The sequence below is a fragment of the Aspergillus uvarum genome (assembly GCF_003184745.1).
Source record: "Aspergillus uvarum CBS 121591 unplaced genomic scaffold BO82scaffold_13, whole genome shotgun sequence".
Taxonomy (NCBI): Eukaryota; Fungi; Ascomycota; class Eurotiomycetes; order Eurotiales; family Aspergillaceae; genus Aspergillus; species Aspergillus uvarum.
In genome coordinates, this window is record NW_020291310.1 from 404,838 (window position 1) to 423,003 (window position 18,166).

General features: G+C 49.4%; 7 protein-coding genes across 7 annotated transcripts; 3 read left to right on the forward strand and 4 right to left on the reverse strand.

Moving 5' to 3' along the window:
* Window positions 1–29: 29 nt before the first annotated feature.
* BO82DRAFT_400082 (uncharacterized protein) lies at window positions 30–1,009 on the reverse strand (the record flags this gene model as incomplete). Its single annotated transcript, XM_025639160.1, has 4 exons — window positions 30–123; window positions 188–516; window positions 724–912; window positions 971–1,009. The coding sequence occupies 4 exons, from the start codon at window positions 1,007–1,009 to the stop codon at window positions 30–32; spliced, it is 651 nt and encodes a 216-aa protein (XP_025494238.1).
* A 2,303-nt stretch (window positions 1,010–3,312) lies between these two features.
* On the reverse strand, window positions 3,313–5,058 carry BO82DRAFT_352432 (uncharacterized protein). The gene is made up of 3 exons (XM_025634684.1): window positions 3,775–5,058; window positions 3,645–3,710; window positions 3,313–3,569 (listed from the first exon to the last, which is right to left on the reverse strand). Exons 1-3 carry the CDS (start codon window positions 4,609–4,611, stop codon window positions 3,381–3,383), a joined length of 1,092 nt encoding a protein of 363 aa, XP_025494239.1. The 5' UTR covers window positions 4,612–5,058; the 3' UTR covers window positions 3,313–3,380.
* BO82DRAFT_30925 (uncharacterized protein) lies at window positions 4,707–5,321 on the reverse strand. The gene has a single exon (XM_025632344.1). The coding sequence runs from the start codon at window positions 5,126–5,128 to the stop codon at window positions 4,802–4,804; it is 327 nt and encodes a 108-aa protein (XP_025494240.1). The 5' UTR covers window positions 5,129–5,321; the 3' UTR covers window positions 4,707–4,801.
* Window positions 5,322–7,280: 1,959 nt separating this feature from the next.
* BO82DRAFT_305548 (ER lumen protein-retaining receptor) lies at window positions 7,281–8,991 on the reverse strand. Its single transcript, XM_025632221.1, has 3 exons — window positions 8,525–8,991; window positions 8,175–8,461; window positions 7,281–8,106 (listed from the first exon to the last, which is right to left on the reverse strand). The coding sequence occupies exons 1-3, from the start codon at window positions 8,628–8,630 to the stop codon at window positions 7,498–7,500; spliced, it is 1,002 nt and encodes a 333-aa protein (XP_025494241.1). The 5' UTR covers window positions 8,631–8,991; the 3' UTR covers window positions 7,281–7,497.
* A 2,396-nt stretch (window positions 8,992–11,387) lies between these two features.
* On the forward strand, window positions 11,388–12,828 carry BO82DRAFT_31104 (uncharacterized protein). Its single transcript, XM_025632394.1, has 3 exons — window positions 11,388–11,662; window positions 11,733–12,117; window positions 12,256–12,828. Exons 1-3 carry the CDS (start codon window positions 11,612–11,614, stop codon window positions 12,597–12,599), a joined length of 780 nt encoding a protein of 259 aa, XP_025494242.1. The 5' UTR covers window positions 11,388–11,611; the 3' UTR covers window positions 12,600–12,828.
* Window positions 12,829–13,057: 229 nt separating this feature from the next.
* Window positions 13,058–14,275, forward strand: BO82DRAFT_372832 (SANT/Myb-like DNA-binding domain-containing protein; the record flags this gene model as incomplete). Its single annotated transcript, XM_025637335.1, has 5 exons — window positions 13,058–13,062; window positions 13,511–13,868; window positions 13,932–13,979; window positions 14,038–14,070; window positions 14,129–14,275. The coding sequence occupies 5 exons, from the start codon at window positions 13,058–13,060 to the stop codon at window positions 14,273–14,275; spliced, it is 591 nt and encodes a 196-aa protein (XP_025494243.1).
* Window positions 14,276–15,415: 1,140 nt separating this feature from the next.
* Window positions 15,416–17,945, forward strand: BO82DRAFT_330798 (purine-cytosine permease family protein). Its single transcript, XM_025633113.1, has 6 exons — window positions 15,416–16,272; window positions 16,329–16,482; window positions 16,537–16,609; window positions 16,662–16,775; window positions 16,831–17,536; window positions 17,592–17,945. Exons 1-6 carry the CDS (start codon window positions 15,823–15,825, stop codon window positions 17,673–17,675), a joined length of 1,581 nt encoding a protein of 526 aa, XP_025494244.1. The 5' UTR covers window positions 15,416–15,822; the 3' UTR covers window positions 17,676–17,945.
* Window positions 17,946–18,166: the final 221 nt, after the last annotated feature.

The window sequence follows — 18,166 nt, forward strand, 5'->3', positions numbered from 1 at the left end:
CGCCTCCGCTCTGCTGGTTCATAACACATTTACGAACTGAAGCCAGAGTTGTCCCTGCAGTCGAAGACACGGGAAATATCCCCGTCGGCGAAGGCGTTTCGGATCGATATAGCAACGGAGTAACTAGACGATAGCCCTAGTTAGCATTTTAAACATCGCCCTGTATATAGGGGTCGAGAATACTCACATCCCACCCACTATCATCAAGATCCCAACCGCCACAATCACCGCATGAAGGCCACGCTTGACCTTCTGTCCGGCGGACCTCACTCCGCAGCCTTTTTGATCATACATCCACAAGAGCGGCGGGAACACCAAACTGAAGGGGGCGAAGCACACTGCACTGGCCAGCGCAAGCAGATAGTTCAAGACTGGCACCGCCTCGGCCACGATGAATGCAGCTGCGCCCAGGAGAAAGTTGATACCGAGCCACGTGAACCAGTGCCCGAGAGTATTTGCCTGCAAGTGCCTCGAGTCGCGCAGCAGGCGCACAAAGGCGTACTTGGCGCCGACGTGCTGGCAGCACACCGACCCGAAGAGGTGAGCCCCGCGGGGTCAGGTTCCGCCACGGTACTTCAATCGCATTGTCGTCGAGATTAGCCGGATGTTAATTGATGGCTGCTTCCAGCAGCTGTGTAACATCCCAAACCGTGTGGCACAGGGGGGCCTCGGAGGGCAGAATGCGGTTGCTTGTTATGCCAGGGCGCGCGGCGGAGGACTGACCTTCACAAGGGACTCGATTTGCCGTAGGCTTGAAGTCAGTGAGGCCGCAGCAGAGCCCAGGAACTCGGATGCACCTCGCGCAATGGCTGCCCGCTTGCAGAAAGCGGCCGTAACCTCGACTGCGCTGTACTCGACCGAGGCGAGATTCTTAAACAAGGCAGTTGCATCGACGGTTTCCGTGATATCGACCTCTCTCAGGGATAGCAGGGCACACCGCTGTGGGATATCGAGTACTGTTGGCGGGTACCCCTCGGGCAGGGCCAGACAGGAGGCCGGCAGAAGCCATTTCGATGGAATGCTTCGTTGGGCATGCGACTGTTTGTGCGCGGCCTTTTCCTGCTAAGTGGCCTGTGCCATCTTCAACGGCACTGGGCTTTCAGAGTTGAGGAGCTGCAATGCGCCCGGTACAGTATCCAATAAAGAACATGGCGTTGACCATGTCATGCTTGGTGTTGCCTCTGACGTCTAAGGCGCTGAGGCTTAGTATAACAGCCAGGATATTAGATAGATATAAAGCCTGTAGTTGGTCAGTCTTAGTCCGCGCAGTTCTTGCAAAAGATGTCCTACCAGCCATAAGAGGCAATTAAAGCCCACCCAGCAGTAAGTAACAGCTTAAGAAGAAGAAGGATATTTCTAACCAGAGAACAAATAGTTATCAATATAAAACCTCAGTTTTGATAATTCAAATCAGATAGCACTATATAAGACAAATCTAGATTATCAGGATCTGTATAGCACATAAAGGGGCTGTATATAGAATAGTCTAAAGGCTAGTATAGTTTAGGTTTTTAATAATAAAATAAAAAGTAAACTGAATCTATCAGTAACAGTAGAATGGTATCTGTAAAAATAAGATCTTACTGTTACTACTAAAGCTTATATAGTAACTAATACTTTGAACTAAATATAGTTCTACTTTAATATCTTCTATTTTCTTTTTAATTTATACTACTAAAAACAAAGTTAGTGTTATGGTGCAGACCTAGTGCACCTGTTCTACCTATTTTATCTATCTAATCTGCTTTAACTGTTTAACATATTTTGTTCTAACAACCCTACTGTTAAGGGAAATAGGTCGGTTAGGTATAGAATAGTAGTTAACGGAAAAACCAGTAAAAAGGCTTAGGTAAAAGCAGTATAGTACAACAGCTTTGAAAAATACTCTAAGATATATAAGTTGACTTTTGTATGCTTGTTATAGCTATACAACTGCGGAAACAAAAATAGGAAAATAAGACAATTGCTTAGAGGTCTTTTAACAAGCCTTACAAGTACAGCACAGTAGAGGTAAGTAGACAGCCGCCGAGCGGTTAACTTATCTACCGTGGTCCAAAGACCATGTCTCTCCCAAAATTCGGAGTAGAGTTTTGATACACATCCACATTCATCAATGAAGGCGATAGTAGCCTTGTTTGCTTTTTCTTTTCCTTTCTCAGGATGGGGTTTTTGTGCGCGGCTGAGAATAGCCACAGAAAACAAAAAAGGCGGCCTTTTTCGATCTGCGGGTTGATTTTAGCTTTTTGGGGATGGATTTGATTTTTGGACTGTAGTTGGGAGATCATCCATAGTAACGTATTTCGCTAGTAGTCTTTCTGGTGGTTTGGGATGGATAGAAGTTGGAAGAATGATGCTGTGCCTTTCTCTCTCTCTCTGGCTTGCTTGGCAGGGCTTTGAATACGATACGATACTAAACATAGATGGATGTTGGGATTTGGTGGGAGGTATCACAGAGTATGGTAGTAAAGGCATGCGTAAGGCTGGTGTCGTGTGGTGGCGAGGGAAGCACAGATCGCGAGGTTATGGTTATAATTATCCCCGGGAAACCAAATGCTGGTGCAGCAGCGGTCGTACTGCAGGGCCAGGCAGGGCCAGGCCGGGCAGAGTCGGACTCAAGATGTCAGATGGAGAAACCGATGCAAACAAAGTAGGCTAAGCATAAGTGTACTGCGTCCTCGTGGTCGAGTCAAGCTAATGGTGGGTTGCTGGCGGTGGCTTGGGGCTGGCGGCGGTTAATTATTGGCGATGAGGGGCAGCAGCTGCTGCTGCTTGCTGCGGCATTGCTGTACTGCACTGTACGTATCAACTCGTGGCCGCTTCCGAGGCTGGAGATCGGCAACCGTTGCGAAGAAGAGAATGACTGCGCGAAAGTCTATTTTAAATTGTTCTGGTTTGTGTCACGCTTGGCTTACTATCTCTTTTCTTTGTTCTCCAATTTTATGACAGGTAAGAAGGGGATAGTCGAGAGAAACACGCCCATTGGTCCATTCGTATACTGGTCGTCTTGTTGATAGATGAGTTACACGATCTTCGGAATGGATATATCCCTTGGCGGGTAAAAATAGATTGTAACTGTACATACATCCTGTCATACTGTCAGGGTTTGATATTATCGTTTTTGATATCTCATTTCGTACGCATTGGGTCCCAGGGTATAGTTATATCAAGATGAACAAAGAAAAAACCAATAAAAAGGGGGGTGACAAATTCAAAAAAGACGCTACCATGCAAATCGTCGAACGTAGTCCAGCCCGGCGTATCATCAGCCTAAAGGAATTAACAAAAGTCAAAAGTCAAAAAAAAAAAAAAAAGCTCCAACCAAACCATAATGCGCCTCAACATGCTTCTGGAACCCATCGATGCATTCATGACAAAAGTAATCATTTTCTGGTCTCACCGGCCAGGCTCCGAAGAGATGAACGAGGCCAGACGCGTCGCCGTGTCTGCGAAGGCTCAGATATTCGTGGCCGCGCAACCAGACCACTTCGATCTCGGTTCTGCGCATCAAGATACCGCAGCTGCGCTTCGCATTGTTGTGGGGTATACTGCCCGGCACCCAGCTCCCTCATCTGAGATCAGAGAGATATAGTCAGCACCTCGCAAAAAACATACAAGGTTTAGCTGTTGGACCTAATGCTTCTTACCTTTTGTGCAATCACATTATACTTCTCGTGCTCCCAATAATCCCGAGCCCGGATGAGTAGGCGGATCTGAATGACTTCGCCGTTAATGATTAGTTGACATTTGAGGACTGCTGACGGAGCACGTACTCACATCGTTCTCATCCCACCGCGCCAGGCGCTCCTTGCGCCGCCGCAGCATGCGCATCTGCAGCCGCGCCTCGGATGCATCCTTATGGAACTTCTCCCGGAACATCTCGCGGATGACCTTCCATGCGAGGTTCTGTTCCCGCAGTCGTTCCACGAATGCGTCTTCCTCCTCCGCCTGCGGGTCTCTGCGCCCCCGTCCTGGGGCTCGAGGCCGCTGTTGCTGATGGGCATCAGCGGCCCCCTGTCTTCGCTCCTGTTCCAGTCGCTGGAGGCCCTCGGGGTTGGGAAGTATCGTAACGGGAGCCTCCCGCGGCGTGGCTGCCTGCTTGGGCCCTCGTCTGGCCCTCTTTGCCGGCGGGGGCCGGGGCGAGTGATCCACCTCGCCGAGACCATATTCGAGCTGATCGAGGGTATGTCCGAGGCCCGCGGTCACAGTGCGAGGGAAGTTGCTCGGAAATGGAGCCGTGATACCTAGTCCTTGCGATGGAACGGTATCACTGATATTGTAGTGGAACTCTTGCGAATGATGACTGAGTACCGGACTCGGTCGAAAAGAGCTGTCGGGGAGGCTGATAGGGGTGAGGATGGAGCCGGTGGGGAAGGCTGTAGTTGTAGTATACGGATGGTTGATCCCTCCATAAGGCGACTGCATCGACTCAGAGCTGGTCAGCTTCAAGTGGTCCGTCTGCGGAGATTGGTTGACTATGCAACATACAGCTTCCAATCCGGTCCACTGCGGCTGCATCACTGCGTAGAGGTCCTCAATCCCCTCCCCGGGGTTGAGACCACCATGACCGAAGGTCATGGGCCCCGAGTAACCAATTGGGGTTTGGGGATACATGATGGAAGCCAATTGAGGCTCTTCGTTGGTGAGGGACGGAATGGTGAATGAGTGTATTGAACGGTGATTGAAACAGGGAAGGAAGGATATGAGATTAGCTGGGGAGCGGTGGCAAGGTCCAACAAAATAAATAGGCAGTCAGACCGCCAATAGTAATGACGAAGATGATCCGAGGCTAATCCACACCTCTCTAGATGGGAAGAATATAGTATAAGAAATTGTAGTGGTCTGGTTGAAAGTGGAGAAGGTATAAAAAGGGGTATCGATGACAGAGTCTTCGCGAGTTCATATATCGAAAAATTAACAAAAAAAGTAAGAAAGAAAGGAATGTGAAAGAAAGTCGAAATGCCTCGCGAGGCAGGGCCAGAAGCTTGAAGCTTTTTTTTTTGTCTATCAACGGACTCAACGAGCTTTGATGACCATAGTAAGTACCGCCCACTATTGCTGTGCCGCACAAAATTGTTCCTGGCGGGAGGTGTAAGGTCGACGATGGGCCTGCCTTTAAGCGCCTGATCATTTCTGATAGAACAGAGCCATGCTCTGAAAGGGGAGAAAATGGAAAGGATAATCTCTCATGGTTGCTCACGACATGAGAACGGAGACAATCCAGCCCCCAAAAACCCTCGGGGGGCTCAGACTTGCATCCCCAGGCCCACCCACCGTTACTCAAGAGCAAGGCAGCATCTACTGCGATCTTAGTGCCGATGTCCTGGATCTCCAGGTTAGGGATCGTAGAATTATGTCAGTCTAAACGAGCGCGGATTGTCGTTTGCAAAGCCGCTTAATCGCCATATCAAATAGTAGCCCGTAGGTTAGCGCTTGAGCTGGCCAGTACATAGATGGGGACACCGCTATCGATGCAGAACTGTCCCAAAAGAGCATACAGAATGGGGGATTTCAAGTCATGATGTGTTCTCTAAACCCAAGATGGACATTGAGAAAGTATGCCAGAGAGGGAGAAGCCAGTATTGTCATATTGTCAAAGGGCCGACGGGCAGATGAACGCATCGCAGCTCCTGTAGCGGCTACGAAATGTGGAGAGCGAGGTAGACCGGACGAATTGAGAGGCTGCTAAACGTAGCCCCAACGACCGAAAGTCATCAGCCAGGATCCTCGTGCTTGCCTAGTAGACGCAGCTAAATCCTGTTCGGAAAGCTCTGGGCTAATACGGCCAAGCGAAATCAGAAGGAAATAAATACCATCAAGGAACAGAGTCAAAACTCACTCCTTTGGGGGAGGAAAAGAGGGAGCCCAGGAGGGGGGCAGGGATCCTACGGGCAGGGTTAACCATTAAGCGCTTCGTCGTGATTGCGGCTGTAAATCCTGGTGGATCCAAATGGGTCGGAACTAAACTCAGGCTGGGCAGGCTTGTCATACTCAGGCATGCTTCTGCGATCTTCGACTTCGCCCTACGGCCAGCTCATTAAGGGAAACGTGGAAAGAAAATAAAAATAAGAAAAAGTAAGAGAAAAAGCTGACCACCAAGTCGGTCTCGCTGCCGGCCCTGAAATCAATGGATTGGAGAGTTTGTTTTGAAGCACGGCCTCTTTTCGTTTCTTTTCCTATTCTCTTAGACGCATCTAACTGGCCTCGTCGAGACACGACTGTTTTGGAGGGGAAGGGAGTATCATCTAGAAATTAAGGCTCAAGGCGTGAGCGTTCGCATTCTCAATTCTAGCGGCTGTCTGCATCCTACCCAAGCCACGTGTCTTAGGGGAAAACGGTCGATTACGCGCCAGAAGCGAAGGGGATAGCCTCCTCGGGATATTGCTGTCGGGGTATTTGGTCCATCGTCCATCGTCGACATCAAGCCGTTCGTTCGGCGCGGATCCCGCCCTGGGGATGTCAAAAGAGGTACTGTACAGTACTGTATCTGGCAAACTAGGGAAGCCATCATTCTTCTGGAAAGATGCACGGCAATCTCGTCCCGTCAATTTCCCGGGTGTATTTCCTGGCACCCTTGCATTTGGCCCTATGGACGGGCTGTGTCCGGTGTATCATGATTGTAACCATCGCATGGATCGCACAAGTCGCCATGTGGTCAAGGGAAGATCGTCGCTCTGCTTGACAACCGATCGGAGACCCCGTGATGCACACGTGATGTCACGAACTCCCCCATAGCTTTCCCTTTTCAAGCGTAGTGTCATTCAAGTACTTCATAATTTCCGCTTCAAGGATGAACGGCTATGTCCGCTAAACACTAAAGGATTCTATTTTTGCTCCATAGGGATCTGACGGAGAAGGTTTACCCCCATCATGATGATGACAGGCCACATCCCGGCTATGCCGAGTAATGCAAGGTTGTTCCCTAGGCTTTTTTTTGCCCTCCAAAACAAAAGGGAAAAAAACAAATCGGCCCCCCTCTCCATAGTCTCTGGTTGCGCTGTCCACACGTAATACCCCTTTGGCAACTTTGTAACACTTTTCGCCCATTTGCTGCATCGATGCACAGATCCTCAAACACCTAGCCGTGGCTATGGCCAGGCGCAGCAATGTGCTTGGAGATCAAGTCTGAAACATTGGGTCCGTCTGTTAAAACCTGTTTCATCCCCACGTCGGAGCCCGTCTCGGATGACTTCATCCCAATCCTGCAATGGCATACTGCCATACTGTGAACATTCGACTGCGAATGCTGAGACTGTCCTAGTCCCAACAAAGGTATAGATGGTCGGTCGTCGCTCGACACTACTGCGCTTTCTAGAAGGATTTGGAAACACGGAAATTAGTTGACATGAAAGAGACACTAGAGATGATCATTTAGCTTTGAAGGTAGGATGACATGCAATCAGAGCCGAAAATCGAAGTTTGCACCCAAGAGACAAGAAGCAGAGACGTAGATCTGCACCAGAAAAATCTATATATGGCCCGAAAAAAAAACCAAGCTATTCAGAGTCCGCTCCCATTGGCCCCTGAAGAGGCCTTGTTCGCTTGGTATGCCGGAACGTCATCTTCCTCATCATCCGAGAACCCTTCTAGGCTGTTATCATGGCTCGAGCCATGAGTTCGAGGCCGTTGATCCTCCAATGTGTCATCGGCGGAGACCGAGATCCCTCTTGCGCCCCATCGGTTGTTCTTTGGCCTTTCCCCGTTGACCCTCTCTTCTTCAAAATCGTCATCATTTAGACTCTGCTCTTCATCCGCCACCCTGCGTTGTCTGAAATTAAGCACCTTGCTCACAAGCCAGCTGTGGCGGAAGTCGTCCGAGTCAACCACACCTCCGTTGCGAAGCTTCACACGCTGGCGAGAGTAGTAGACCCAAGCGAAGTCGATATAAAACGCGGTCTGGACAAGACCGAAGATGTCGGCAATCGGCTCCCAGTAGCCCTCGGCGCCCAGTCCGCGCACAAGCCAGTTCAGGATGTAGAATGCTCGATATGATCCCAGCATAAGCAGGTAGTACGAGTCAATGACAGTCGGGACGGTGGTCTGGCGCAAGAGGAGCAATTGGGGGAGGACGCACACAGATTCGAGGATGATTGAGAAAGCCCAGCATGTCTACTCATTGCAAGACACATTCTGTCAGTACGGTGACACACAGATAGGAAGTCCAAAATTCAACTTACCTCAGTGAACCACCGACCAGATTTGTACTCCTTGAATATGGCAAGGGAGATAGGAGCCAGGACAAGCGCTAGACCAACAGAGATCAAGCCCATTTTCCATGCTCTCTCCTTCTCCCGTGTGCGGGGGAAGACTTTCATCATCAAGAAAATAACGTAGAATGACGTTAACGTATAGAAAATCTTGAAGAAGACAAGATAGAAAGATCCCCAGGCCTCCTTTCGAAAGAGGTCGAGGTATCGAGTGACGAAGACCAAGGCATAGAGCATTTGAGTAAGGAGCGAAACACCTGCATTGTAGCACAGTTGATTAGCATCATGGACGATCTAGCCTCGTGTCACGGTGTACTTACCTTCAGCACTCTTGTTTCGATGTATGGCCCATATCAGGACGCATTTCGACCCGAGGTGGGAAAAGTCGCCCAGGGCGCGGAACAAGTTCATGTTGATATTCACCATGATTGCTGTTGTATATAAGAGCTGGCCAGTAGATTTAGGCGTTCAGCTTCGCAATCTAGGATACCTCACAAGCCTCAACTGTCACCGTTGAGGCTATCAAGCAAGTCACCGAAAGACTGTGACTAACTGTGGACCGTGCTTCGTTTATCAGCAAGGCGCGGTCGGGGGTGTATGGGTTGTCCGTCCCGGATTGTGTTGTAGATAGTAGAGAGGTGCACCAGGCAGCCTGATTTTAATAGCAGAACGGATGCAACAGGACACTGAGAAGGGGCTATATATAGCTTGAAACAATAGTGATGGTAAAAGTGGTGGTTGTGAAGCTCAACGATGATTCAGTCTTATCTGGTCTCAACGAAGGGGGAAGCTCCGTTCACCGTCACAGCGGGATCCACCTCAAGGCGCAAGCTGGGGATGTTCCCGTGGCCGCGTGTCCAGCACGTGATCGATTAGCTACCTGTTCGGCGGATGACGTCAGCATTTACCTTTCGCTCCAAGTATAGCTTCGCAATTATCAGATTATGTTCTTGTCCATGTGGAAAGGCGATCAGGAGGCATAGATGCTGGGCCAGGGGAGCCACACAGTTGTTATATGTATGCTTCGTGCTATTGTTCATGAATCTCCCAATACCCTCTTCTAGTCGGCTCCTGCTGCCATGATTGTTTTTGTCAATTGAATCGACGTATCATCAAGTCTGTCACCGCTTCTTCTGAGACACCTCCCAAGGCATGCGAGACATACCACTAGCTCCCTTTTAGGCTGTTTGGGCATTATGGGCGATCGACCCAAGATACGTTTACAAGCTTCGAATCGATAAACAATTGCCAAGACTTGTTGACAGCCAACCCAAAGATGTATGGCTCTATCATGGAGCTCATTGGTTTCGAATATTGAATGGGATGAGCTTCAAAGATCCACACAGGTATATCTTTGTCGCTAGGAAGTGTATCCATTTGCTGTGAGTCCAAGGATTCTTATCTACTTGGAGAAACCTGCAGGTATTAGCAACTTTCAAAGATTCAAATGCGAGTCCGTTCTATATGAATTGTACAATAGTAGCTTCTGTTTTCACCACGTGATACCATTCGTTCAATTTATGCTGAGAAGTTCATGGAGAACCAAGGGAGAGCTAGATCGAATTAGAGACACGACATGTACTTGTATTATGTAGCTAATGCTCAACCACAGCACATGTGCGCGGGATATAAACCACAAACGCATAGAAGGCTGTACTCCAATAGAGATAGCTTTTTGAGCTGAACATATGAGTGACAGATGAGTTTTCACCTCGAAAACTGAATTCGACGTACGTGGTAACCTCGATGTCTGGGAAAGGGATACACACAGTGAGCCCTTGGTCAGAAATGCATTTGACATATGGTCCTCCAAGCGAATATGCTGGTTTGTACAAGAGACCGGATGATAAATTCTATTCTGCTCCGATCCATGCCACCTTATTCGATATGTTCTGTTGCACATGCTATCAGTTGTGATGGGAAAGTTGTATATGAGCGATAACTTTCGACTGAATAGCGGCAAATCGTTAATATTATTTCTTTCGATGCATGAGCTCTCCACGAAGCCTAATTGTTGTCATTCTGTGGCAATTCCTCGCTCTTGTGATCGTATTCGGCCATCCAGGAACATTTTCTGCACAGCGCCTCATCTTATTAAGTCCTCCATGGATGTGATAGCAATAAGCCCAAGCCAACATGTTCGACTACCAACATCCTCGGTAGGACGATGCTCAATAAGAGCCCGCAGGGGATCAAATAACGGTTCACGGACCTACTGTAGATCTTTAAAACCCGCCTAGGAGGGAGCCAACTGGGCGGGCGTAGATAACATGCATACCTTGAAAACCTGGAGATGCAGCATTGCGGACTCGGGCGGGCACCGGCCTACTTCTTTAACAAGGTGAAGGTCCAGATCGCAGCAGCGGCAAATCTTGCATTAGAAATGTCCAGACCCTGTCTAGAATACGCGACAGCGAAAAGACCGCCAGGACTAAGATTGGGTGGAAGCAACCGAGATGGAGGACGGATCATTGGAAACACGGGAGCCCTAGGGAGCCCTAGTGGGAGTTCAGGGATTCTTACCCCGCTCCCAGCGTATCCCATCAGGAGCATCTGATTGGGAAAGGGGAGAGGCTGGAGCCCACGTCGACACCAGAATTCACCATCCTTGAGCCTTCGAGATTTGCTTTTTGAATTATTTTTCTCTGGTGTGCCAAGCTCAATGATTGCATACCAAGAATATTCGTTTCAAGTTGTAGTCTTGCTCACGGTCACCAGATAGTCCAGACCCCGCTCCCTCACTGATTTTGTCCACCCGCTTGGCCTGCCTACCTGGACACTGCAGCGACGCCAGGCTATCCTGGCGAGAACAACCGAGACGGCGGGCTATATGGAACGTATGGAACGTATGTCGCCGCCACTAGCATCATCGCTTCCTGTCTTGTCTGTTGGAAGACAGGGTTCGGGGGTGCGGTTTGTGGCTGATGGATGCGCTGGAATTGAACTTCTCGTTCATGGCCGCAACAACTCAAAGTGGTCTGAAGATGATTAACTTTGTGGAATGAGATGCGCGGGATAGAAGGTAGTCGGTTGGTGAGAGAGAACGGAACAAATGGAGAGGAACTCGAAGGAGTATAGGTGCCTTGTGTATGAGTACAAGGATGAGCAGGTAGGCGTCAAAGGCCAGACGCATCCCCCCTCCTCCCCCCCCATCCTTCCCTCCCCCCCCCCCTCCTCCCCCTCCCCTCCATAGGTCATAACGGGCGTACTAGATAGGGTCTCTGCCGTTCTTTTAGAAAATTCATTCGGGATTTCGACCGATCAAAGAGGGGAAATCGCTGCTGGCAATGGGGCGGGTCTGTACTGTACACTTTCTTGTCAAAGCGAAACCATCGATTTAAGACTGGTTGAAAGCGGGACTCGGGATAGGAGGGGAATTACTTCTTTGGGCATGATGATACCATGCAATGGTGTGCAGAAGCCATCTCCTGTCCGTCTTCTGGGTGAACTATCAAATGGTAGGTAGATAGCAAGTGAGTGAGTGAGTGAGTAGGGGAGTAATCATTGACTTTATCCACGCCTGCTTAGGAGAAGAAAAAGCAAACACGAGTCGGAGCTCGCGGGATTGGTGAAATGGAAGCTGCTTGGCCATGGAGTGGATTCGGATCTCCCCTCAGCAGTAGTCAGTCTTGTCTTGTCAGTCTGTCAGTCTGTCAGTCACTGGCCCGTTCATTCGTCTTCTTTCGCCTTGCACTTTCGCTGTTGCTGGTCTTTCTCCTGCACCTTCTTTTCTTACCATTCCTTTTCTCTCTGCAGGTTCGTCTCGTTTCTATTTTTCTTCTTTTAGCTCACGGCGAGGAAAACAAATCCCCCCTCTCTTCTTTCTCCCTCTCTCCTCACCCGAATGTTTCCTTAGTATACCTCACCTTCCAATCCGCGTACCGGCACTCCTTTCTCCTGCAAACCGCTAAATGTAAAGGCATGTATGTATCTTTGACCTCTAATCGACTCGATCTTGCCTGCTGATTTACTTGCTGATCATCTCTTCTACACCAACAATCAGAACGACGACGATCATCTAGACTACTGACTATTGACTACCTTTGCCTAGTTACTGTCAACCGGCCCAGTATTCCGATTGATTGTCTACCCACATCTACTACTATACTACTCTCACTATCCTCCTCACTACTTCTTACTTGCCTACCTGCCTACTACTACGACTCTCCTGACAGGCCTCATTCCGATCCGTCACTTAGTCGACTTCCAAGCAACGGGACTGCTACTTCGTGTCTACCTGTTAGAAAAACCTCAGAGTTTTCGAATCATGAACTTCGACCAGTAAGCCTTTCTTTGCACTCTGTGTTGGTCTCCATCTCCACTTGTCCTGACCAGAATGTCTTATCATCGCAACTCCAGTATTCCTCCGTACTATTTCCAGCCTATGTATCCTAAGATGCTCGAGAGGTCTACTTGTGATTGTGCCTAAACCTGTTTATATTTGTTTTCTTTTTGCCCTTTACTTGCCCGGTCTCCCCTCTTTCCCTCCCTCTAGCTTTCACCTCCCCTTTCTTTCTTTTCTTCTCTTCTCGTGTTGCTCTCCTTCTTACTCAGATTCGTGCGCCATCTCCAGGTCCCTCGCTGCCGACCACTTCCACACATGCATGTAACATTTTTGTCGACACCCCCCTTCACTCCTGACGTCCAGCCTCCCTTCCTGCGGCGCTACTACCATGCCGTATGATGCACTGGTGTCATCGTCACTTTGGTGTAACCAGGCGCTCGCTTCCCTAGACTTGACAGGACGATCTACACGGAGCGTTCCTTGAATGGCAGATTTGCTAATCTCCTAAGCGTGTGTACTTACAGATGAATCAACGGAGCGTGATTGGGAGAACTGCATATCCTCAACCATGTCGTAAGTCACCCCTCGTCCTCCCAAGCCCCAGCAAAGCTAGTCTTAGGGCTGCGAAAAAGCTCCAGGGTTGCTGTCTGTTCATATATACCTTCGATGAACCACTCCCCAACCCTGGTCATGTGCTTTTCATTCTTGCCTTATGTTTTTGTTTTTCTTATTCACCTGGGGCCTTTGCTTGCCCTTATCTGCTGATTCACAAATCGACTGGCTCTTTCCGTCATTTTCTTTTGTATTATTGGAGTCGTTATTATTTCGTGTTTTTTTATTATTCTTGCTCAGATTATCCCTACCATTACTTTCATCATCCTCATTCGGCGTCTTATCTACTTCAGCCCTGTATCCTCGCTTCTTGCGACTTCCGCGTATTTATTTCTTATTTCTTTTTCCCCCTTTCATGTATTAGTCACGTCTCCGACACTGACGCTTTCGGGCTCTTCTATGACAATAGGTCTCCTCCAACATCGAAACGAATTAAGACCTCCGTCCCCGCCAACGCACCATCCCATCTGTTAGCTCCGCAACAAGTCAATCCCTACTCACGAGTGCCTTCGTACGAGGGCATTCCTATGCCCCAAGCTCAGATTCCTCCGCCGAACCCGCGCAAACGCCGTGCTTCGCCTCAAGCAGGCACCACCGCGGCCATGCCAGCTTCAGGCGCGACCGGAGCCGGAGGCGAGCCCGGGTCCGGAGTACCAGAGCCTACACCGAAGAAAAAAGGAAGAACTAATACTCCCTGGACTGCAGAGGAGGAACAGCGGTTGAAGACTATGCGCGACGCTGGCCGCAGCTGGAGCGAAATTGCCAAGGTGCACCAATCGGTTCTGTACCACGTTGAAGCGTGCTAACTTGGTTGCTCTCGGGCTTCGCAGACTTTCCCCACTCGGACCGAGGGAAGTGTCAAGAAGCATTGGTATAAGGTAGGGATCCGCCTGAAGCTCGCTCTAGGTCAGAATAAGTTCCTGAGTAATGTGGCAGGACATGCACTACGCTGAGTTTGCGGAAGATGAGGTAAGAATATACAACATCCATCTCAGCGCTGAACCGGTACTAACATAATGAGTTATAGTCTGTAGCGCTTCGCGATGCGATCAAAGAATACGAGGCGAATAAGTGGAAAGTAATCGGGCAGAAAGTTGGGAAGCCAGCCAAGGCGAGTTCTCAAAGTGACCAGCCCCAGCACAACCGACTGACATATCCCAATATAGGCTTGTGAACAGTATGCAAAAGAACATTTCAAGGACCTCTAGAGTTTACGAAAGATGACGACGTGATGACTATCTGCATAGTCTTGCCCACTGGTCGATCCAAGGCATGAGATATGACTTAAGCTGATCTGAGCCTGTGTTTTCATATTCACAGTGATTTCTCTTCATAGTATGCAAAGCTCTTGGCGAAGGGTTGCCGGCGTTAGGTTGTGTTTGTTCATTTCTTACTATTTATGTGTCAGTCCTCTATCCTCTCACATTCTCGTGCTCCTTTGCGGCTTCAGTTGTTTCCAGGGCTGTCATTTCCATTTCTGATGATACACATTGGTGAATTTGACTCCCTGTCGCGTATGTCCTCGGCTACTCTAAATAGACTTCTTTATGGGTCTGGATATTGAGAAAGCGGGCAAGAGTCACATAGTAGACGAAGGGAGAACGATGTGTATGTGCCTGCATTTGGAAGCTCTGCAGAGCAACCTGCAGGTCGCTAGCGAACAAGAATGTAGGTTGCAGACAAACAGCTTACCACCTTGGCAGGATGTGATTGGAGCAATACTCATGAAGAGTCGACAATCCAGATCTTACAGGCCGGCGAGGAGATTGCCGCATAATATGCACCTGTATTCGTAGTATAGTATACGTACTTAGTGGTGGGCGGAGCGGCGTACTACTAGGTCACTGAATAGTATAACGCACGGGTAGGAAATGCCATCCGAAATCGGGGGCGGCGGCGGCGGGCAACCTTGAACCAAGTCCGCGGCAAATCCGCGGCCACCCACCCACCCACCTATGAGGGGACTATGACTCGATCCAGACCCCGCCGCCGCCGTTAAAATCTATCTGGGGGTTTTTACTGTACCCGCTCCACCTTTTCGCTTACACTGCAGTCATTGACAACACTGGGATCTCCTCTCTCTTGCTCTCACACTCTCGGGCTTTTTTCCGCCTTATAGTACAAGCTATCGGCAGCGTGCATTGCGCAATTGTCAGTGTTAAGTGCTCAGGTTAGTAGAGGAATCGTCCATTGCATTCACCCAAGTCGCTTTTCCTTTGGCTGCCTACTCCCCCACACAAAATAATGGTTTGCCACAAAACCCTGTTGAAACCACTATGACTGACGCACGACTGAGATTGTGTTATACTAGGTCTGGTCGCCACAGTCTTCCCCCCATCGCAATCACAACGTCCCCGCACATACAGGCCTCCCGTCTTCTCGCAGAACCATATGCAAGGGACGGCTATCATGAAGACGAGTAGCGTGGTTTTGTCTGTCGATCAAGGTATCTAAGTAATCTGCCTGCATGAAGACCGGTGTTCGACAACTGTACGTTACACAGGCTATCTGGGGCGCTCGCTCTCTGTCGGTGTGGGGAAAGGGTACTCCGTCTACTAGCCAGCGAGGGTCCCAGAAAGATGTGATTACCTACGTTGTTCGTTCTGAGATTATACGGTTGAACTTGATCTGGATAATTCCAGCGAAAGGACTCATGCGCGCTTTCTCGCTATTTTCAATCCCGCTTCTTTGGACAGGTTTGTACTGACCAACTACAACAGCATGTCTCCCGAACAGCCAGTCGCCGCCATGAGGCGTTCCTCTGAAAAGGACATCGCCAATGTCCACTCAAGCTATAATACATCTCGTCCTATGGACAATGGCGAAGATACTGTCAATAGGACGGTGCGTGTGCCGACACGCTTGACCTCCTATATCAGGAAATTCGAGCAGCAATTGGTCGAGTACAACTTCGAGGCTCGCGGTATCGAACGGGTGCCGGAGAATGAGCGCATGACCAAGTTGACCTGGGTTGCGTACCTGCAGTCGTTTTTGCTCTGGGTCTCTATCAATCTGGCAGCCAACAATATCACACTCGGCATGCTGGGCCCTGCTACCTATGCTCTGAGCTTCCGCGATACGGCGCTTTGCGCCGTTTTCGGAGCTTTGCTTGGTAGCATCCCCGCGGCATGGATGGCTACTCGAGGCCCAGTATCTGGTATTCGGACTATGGTGAGTGAAAGATGAAGCATTTGCTCAGGCGTGTCTGCTAATATCTACGTCCCCAGGCATTCGGACGCTACTCTATGGGTTGGTGGCCTAGCAAGCTGATAGTCATATTGAATCTGATTCAAATGCTTGGTTACTGTCTGATCGACTCGGTGGTGGGCGGCCAAATTTTATCTGCTGTGTCACCACGTGGAAACATGTCGGTAGCAGTGGGTACGTTGTCCCATCTGTCAGTCGCCTGAAGTAACTCTACTGACAATCTGGAAGGTATTGTGATTATCGCTATCATCACCTGGGTTATTGCTACGTTTGGCATTCAAGTCTTTCATACCTACGAACGGTGCGCTACGATTTCCTCTGCTTTATTCGAACCGGTGCTGACTTGCTTCTAGCTTTGCGTTTCTCCCTCAGCTCGTGGTGGTCTCCATATTGTTTGGCGTGTCCGCCAAACATTTCGACCTTTCGGCCTCGTCCACCGGGGATGCTCGCACAATTGCTGGAAACAGGTAAGATCTTTGACACTTGATTTTTTTTGTGCAATGTTGACCATCCGGAATTTAGATTGTCGTTCTTTTCCCTTTGTGTTAGTTCAGCTATAACCTACACACCACTTGCAGCGGACTTCTTTGTCTACTACCCCCAGAATACATCTAAATGGGCCCTTTCCTCCCTCTCTCTGGCAGGGTTGACATGTTCCTTCACCATGGCGATTATCTGCGGTGCTGGCCTCGGATCAGGTGTCGCCAACTATGCGAAATATAGTGAAGCATATTCCGTCGGTGCAGGAGCCCTTATTGTCGAAGGTTTTAGCCCGCTGGGTGGGTTCGGCAAATTCTGCTCAGTAGTTGTCGCGCTGGGTTTGATCGCCAACACCGTGGCTCCTTCCTACTCAGCTGGAGTTGACTTCCAGATTCTCGGGCGGTATGCGGAAAAGGTTCCACGAGTGCTCTGGAACACCTTCGGAGCGGTGATCTTCACTGTATGCGCCTTGGCCGGCCGGAGTAACCTTTCTGATATTTTCACCAACTTCCTGGCTCTTATGGGCTATTGGGTGGCCATGTGGGTGGTCATTATCTTGGAAGAACAATTCATCTTCCGGTTCCGTAGCGGGTACAATTGGTACGCTTGGAACGACCCGTCCAAGCTGCCCGTTGGTATCGCCGCTTTGATCGCCTTCCTGGTTGGCTGGGCCGGTGCGGTTCTGTGCATGGCGCAGGTGTGGTATATCGGACCTATCGCGCGCTTGGTGGGCGAGTATGGTGCAGATGTAAGTTGCAATCGAGTCTTGCTTGTCGTGTTCTTCTCACTGACGTGTGAAATAGATGGGTCTATATGTCGGATTCTCGTGGACGGGCCTAGTGTATCCTCCTCTTCGGTACCTCGAGCGACGTTACTTCGGTCGGTGAGCATGATGTGATACTCGGAACACCGCATCGTCTCTTCGAGTGCTGCGTGGGAGCTGGATTGGAGTGTAAATGGTCTGGTACGAGTCAGGTTAGTCGAAGGGGTTGTCGGGGTGATATAAGACGAGCCATAAAAGTTATATCTTATTGTATAATATGATGGTTGTCATAATACGCGTGGTTCTTGAGGGGCACAGACTTTATTGTCTTTTGAAACTGTAGCAAATAGCTAATATTGCTCATTCGAGCATCTAATATTGATTGCATTGTCATAAGAAGCCGCTATTCCGGATCGAGATGCCCCAGACATTGAAGATGGAAGTAACTGCGAAGTACAGTACGTAGCATTGCAGAGCCGCATGATATGACAATTCCAACAAGTGCAACCCGAAGCACAGAATCCCCACGAAAGTACATCGCGTAATTCCTCAACGACCGCATACCAACTCATGCAACCCAATGACCTTCCTAGATCTGGATCATCCCCTCGGCCG